The 5,713-nt window shown below is 33.3% G+C and overlaps 1 protein-coding gene across 1 annotated transcript; it reads left to right on the top strand.

The window, feature by feature from the left end:
• The first annotated feature begins 340 nt into the window (after nt 1-340).
• On the top strand, nt 341-3,441 carry LOC105646733 (putative inactive receptor kinase At1g48480). Its single transcript, XM_012232656.4, has 2 exons — nt 341-1,831; nt 2,605-3,441. The coding sequence occupies exons 1-2, from the start codon at nt 490-492 to the stop codon at nt 3,228-3,230; spliced, it is 1,968 nt and encodes a 655-aa protein (XP_012088046.1). The 5' UTR covers nt 341-489; the 3' UTR covers nt 3,231-3,441.
• The last annotated feature ends 2,272 nt before the right edge of the window (nt 3,442-5,713 follow it).

The following is a 5,713-nucleotide window of genomic DNA, read 5'->3' as shown; positions in this document are numbered from 1 at the left end:
TATATTATATCTTAATATATTTGATTTAAATTAAATATTTATTGTTTAAAAAAATTGAGCTTTTTCCTTGTGATGTAAATTGAGAGAATAAATTATATAAAAAATTATTTTCAAATAGATTTTACTATTGTGCTATTAAATTTAGGGGGCAAATGGAGTCATATACCAAAATTGAAATAGCTCTATCTTTTATGGAGTATGGAAAATATATATATTTTTGTCTCCATTAAATAAAACAAAATTATGTCATATTTTTTTTATAAATAAAAATAATTTTATATTTATGTTTGGAGTATGGTCCCTCTCTCTCTCTCTCTCTCTCTCTCTCTCTTCCATAACTTATACACTTCGCTCCCTGCTAACTCATACACTGTCTCTCCTCTACTTGTCTCTCTTCGGACAATGCCTCTCTCCTAAGTCCTAACCTCCAAAACCTCAAAAGACATTAAAAACACACATTTTCTCTTCCTTTCAAACCATTATCAAAAAATGGTTACGAAAAATCTTCTTTTTTTCTTCTTCCTTCTCAACTCCTTTCCTTTCTCCAAACCAGATCTCGCCGCCGACCGGGCGGCGCTTGTCTCTCTACGCTCCTCAGTCGGCGGCCGTACTCTCTTTTGGAATATTACCCAGTTGTCTCCTTGCTCTTGGGCTGGAGTTACCTGCGAAGGTAACCGTGTTGTTGTACTCCGCCTTCCTGGAGTAGCACTTTCAGGCCAACTACCCACCGGCATTTTCGCTAACTTAACTCAACTACATACTCTTAGTCTCCGTCTCAATGCTCTAACTGGTGAGCTACCTTCAGATCTCGCTGCTTGTGCTAATCTCAGGAACCTCTACTTGCAAGGAAATTTGTTATCTGGCGAGATCCCAGAGTTCCTGTTTAGTTTACGTGATCTTGTACGTCTCAATCTAGGTGAAAACAACTTCACCGGCGAGATCTCGGCGGGTTTCCAAAATTTCACAAGATTAAGGACTTTATACTTGGAGAACAATAGATTATCTGGGTCAATTCCTGATTTGAAGTTGGAGAAGTTAGAGCAATTCAATGTTTCAAATAATGTGTTGAATGGGTCTATACCTGAAAGATTTAAGGCTTTTGATTCGAGTTCGTTTTTGGGTAATTCACTATGTGGGAAACCATTAGCTAATGCTTGTATCACTGCTGAAAATAGTAGTAGCATAGTTGTGCCAAGTTCACCAACAGACAGTGGCAATGGAAGTAAAAGAAAGAAGCTATCTGGTGGTGCTATTGCTGGTATTGTGATTGGATCTGTAATTGGCTTCTTTTTGATTGTTTTGATTTTGATGTTTTTATGTAGAAAGAAGGGTAGCAAGAAGTCAAGATCGATAGACATTGCGTCTATTAAGCAACAAGAACTTGTAATTCCAGGAGAAAAGCCAATTGGAGAGTTGGAGAATGCAAATGGAAATGGGTATTCAGTGGCGGCTGCTGCAGCGGCTGCAATGGTGGGGAATGGGAAAGGAGTAGGGGAAGTGAACGGAGCTGGGGCTAAAAAGTTGGTGTTCTTTGGTAAGGCTTCAAGGGTGTTTGACTTAGAAGATTTATTGAGAGCCTCTGCAGAGGTGTTGGGGAAGGGAACATTTGGGACTGCTTATAAGGCTGTGTTGGAGGTGGGGACTATTGTGGCTGTTAAAAGATTGAAGGATGTAACTATTTCTGATAGAGAATTCAAGGAGAAGATTGAGATGGTGGGAGCTGTGGATCAAGAAAATTTGGTCCCTTTAAGAGCTTATTATTATAGCAGAGATGAAAAGCTGCTTGTTTATGATTACATGCCTATGGGAAGCTTGTCTGCTCTTTTGCACGGTAAGTATTTCTTTAGGATTTTTGCCTCTTTCTTTCTTATTATTCCATCCTTTTATTGTTTATAGAATGATTGTTGAGATCTCTCTTATCATCACCTTTGAAGATAATTACCCTTTTTCTTTAAATTTTTTGGGTTAAACTTTAAAGTTGAAACTGTATTTATCCTCCTGTCTGGTGCTGCTGGTCATCTCTCTTAACTGAATATCTTTACCAAGAAATTATGGACTTATTTGTCAGATTCTATAAATCGCAAGGTTTTCTTTTTGAATTATGCTTAAGGATTTTGTAGCCACAAAGAGGCTATGGAAGTATTTGTTTGTTTTGTGCACATATATATATTCATGGTCTTGCTTAAAATTTCTTGTTTCCTGCAGAACAGTGGGGTGTTGGTGAATGAGCAGAAAGTCAATATAATTTGTCATTTCTTGTTTGAAATTTACTTGAACTCAATAATGGGTGATGCCTAATTATTCCCTTTAGGTGGAGTATTTTAGTAACTCTTTGTTTTGCATAATTTAATTGTCATGAAACTGTACTGTCTTATGTGCAACCGACAGTTCCACATATGTAATCTTGTTCTTTCAAAGATTCCTTTTGAATTTCTCCTCAGGAATGAAACATATAAATTAGGTGATAGGAAAAAGCTCTGAACCTGAAAACAATCTCCATGAAGAATATTTGATCTCACAAAACTCCTAAACTGAATCATATATTATTACTGTATTTTGCTCTGTGGCTTTATTTTCACCATCATCTCTTAACTTCTATCACAGGAAACAAAGGAGCTGGCAGGACTCCATTAAACTGGGAAATTAGATCTGGTATTGCCCTTGGAGCTGCCCGCGGCATCCAGTACTTGCACTCTCAAGGTCCTAATGTCTCCCATGGAAACATTAAATCATCCAATATCCTGCTCACTCAGAACTATGAAGCTCGAGTATCTGATTTTGGACTTGCTCACCTTGTTGGTCCTTCCTCCACCCCCAACCGAGTCGCCGGATACCGAGCACCAGAGGTGACTGATCCCCGCAGAGTTTCCCAGAAAGCTGATGTTTATAGCTTCGGTGTATTGCTATTAGAGTTGCTCACTGGGAAGCCCCCGACACATGCCTTATTGAATGAGGAAGGTGTTGATCTTCCCCGGTGGGTTCAGTCCATAGTTCGAGAGGAATGGACTTCAGAGGTGTTTGATCTTGAACTCCTTAGGTATCAGAATGTAGAGGAGGAAATGGTTCAGCTTTTGCAGCTTGGAATAGATTGTGCAGCTCAATACCCTGATAATCGCCCGTCAATGTCCGAAGTAACCAGCCGGATTGAAGAGCTATGTCGTTCCAGTCAACGGGAAGAGCAAGATCTACAGCTGGATGTAGTTGATGTGGATGATAACTCATCTAGGTGAGATGATCATATCACTCCATGGATTTTAAAAGGATCTTCATTGCATCATGTTTAATCTTTGTTCTTTGTCATATGGTTGATTTGGACCTAAACTTCTTTAAGTTAGGAGCCAACTGTCATTTAATTTTTTTTTTTTCTTTTTCCCATTTTGTACTAGTTTTCTTTTTCTTTTTTTTTTCTTTTTATTTTTTTATTTTTAGCTTTTTCATCAATACTTTGGGGAGGATATGGATATCTGCTACTCTATTTGTTCTTGTTGGGTGGAAAATGGTGGTTGTAATTATTACATTTGCTTTTGCTTTTGATGCAACTTTTCATCTGTTCAGATTGGGATATTTAAGTTGCTTTGAGATTGTTGGTTGTAATGTTTCCTCTTTAGCAACTCATATCAATTGTGATCTATTCACTGTCTTTTCTTGCAAAAAGAAGAAGAAAAATAGCATTGGTTGGTAAGACTGAAATGGGTATAATTTTGATGAGTCTATTCATTTATAAAATAATTATATTAATACAAGAAGAATCAATACGAATTCACCTGTGTAAAAATTTTACACACCTTAAATTTTGTCTCTTTCAACAAAATGTGCTTTTAAAGGATTAATTTGAATTCTATCTTTACGGGATTGATGTCGATTATTCATCTCAATTACATTTTATTGGTAAAGTCAAACTATTTCAATTAACATCTTATTTGGTAAAGCCAAACTAACAAAGGTAAAGCGATAACTAATTTTAATGCATGATATATATAAACTATTTCAATTAACATCTTATTTGGTAAAGCCAAACTAACAAAGGTAAAGCGATAACTAATTTTAATGCATGATATATATAATATATTTGAATTTGAAATCTTAGTTACTGTGGTAACAGCAGTACCATGTACTTTATGTGGATATCTCATAATTAGGGCAATAGAAAGTGAAAAACAAAAAAAAAAAAAAAAAAAAAAAAAAAGTAGGAAGTGCATGTGTTGTGTTGTGCAATGAGGAGGATGATGAAAAGCTTTCTGGTGGTGGACCTAAACTGTTGCATATAAATGGAGGGGTCAGCCGTAAAAAGTAGCTTAGCATGTTCTGCTATTGTGGTCCAATGTTTATGGTTTCATAAATTTCTTGGCATCCAAAGCATTAGGAATTTATTCTTTTTCTAATAAATAAAAAGAAAAGGATGGCATCACGTTTTGTTAGATTTAGTATCAAATTGAGTTACTTACTCCATTCCATTTAAATTGTCGGACCAATAAAATAATTAATTTATCTTCATTCTATAAAATTTACTTTTCAAATTACCTAATACCGGTTTACTAATTTTTTTAAAATCGAACCGAATCAACGTTATAAATTATTTTCGGGCCCTAGAAATAGAGCTTCCATCTTCCAACATGGTGTTTTATTTGTCTGTCTCTCTTTGGCCTGTAGCTTTCCTATTTTGTCTTTCTTAAAAAATGTTAGGTTGCTCTATCACAAAGGATATAAATACAAGGATTTTAATTATTTGACACCCAAAAATGGATGTTGGAGGGGACATTGGCTCCTAATCCCTAAACTTTCAAACTATAGAATAGATAATGTTGGTTCTTTTGAAATTCTCAAGGTACATAAACACTAAAAGCGCTTCTTTTTACAAACTCTTTTACTCTTTATTCATATCTTCAAGAATCATTTCTTTTTAATTCTAAAGGTAAATACTACAATGTGCAAAGTCGAGATTTTGCAACTATGTTTTTTCTTCCGGTAATGCTATTTAGATTTACTATTTTGATCAACATAGACTAAAATAACCTTCTGCAATTGACAGAGGATACAAAGGACTTAAAAAATTTTGAAATTTAAATTAATTTTTGGATTGTAGAGCAATGTTTAACTAGGGGGAGATCTGCACATTATTCTGATTGCTTTGTCATTATATATTTTACTATTTTGTTACTATATATTGTGCTTTATAGTTTATAAATTGTAATAATTTATAAACTGTATTTATTACATATTAAAAGAGTCATTTTTTTTGTGGGTATTTATGTTTTGTATAATTATATTGTTATTGAATTATATTGATATTTTTAAGAAAAATACTTTTTTTTTGAAAAAAAATGATTTGCAACAAACATTTGAATATCGTTTTGATTTGAAAGTGAAAATAAAAAACAGCTATGAGATAATTCTTGTAAAGTTCAATCCTTATAATTGGAAAAAAAATTAAATTTTAAAAAATAGGTAACGTATTTTTTTCTAATTTTTTTTCCGCAAAATAGAAGAGGAATATATGAAAAGAAAAATAAAATAAAAAACATAGTTATTTTATATTAAAAATAAAGAAATAAATAAACATAAGTTATTATTAATTTTGCTATCATTAGGAATAAATTTTTAAATTTAAACATCAAGCAAAATCAAATGAAATGAACTGAGGAAATATATATATATATATATATATATATATATATATATATATATATATATATATATATATATATATATATAT

This window comes from Jatropha curcas, chromosome 8, assembly GCF_041381405.1.
Source record: "Jatropha curcas cultivar XTBG-Jc1 chromosome 8, XTBG_Jcur_1.0, whole genome shotgun sequence".
NCBI lineage: Eukaryota > Viridiplantae > Streptophyta > Magnoliopsida > Malpighiales > Euphorbiaceae > Jatropha > Jatropha curcas.
The sequence above is the reverse complement of the archived record's forward strand: the minus strand, read 5'-3'. Positions and strand labels throughout refer to the sequence as shown.

Coding starts and splice junctions, on each gene's coding strand:
- LOC105646733 (XM_012232656.4), top strand. CDS start 490: ATGGTTACGAAAAATCTTCTTTTTTTCTTCTTCCTTCTCAACTCCTTT. Junction 1,832..2,604: donor CTTGTCTGCTCTTTTGCACG/GTAAGTATTTCT, acceptor CTTCTATCACAG/GAAACAAAGGAGCTGGCAGG.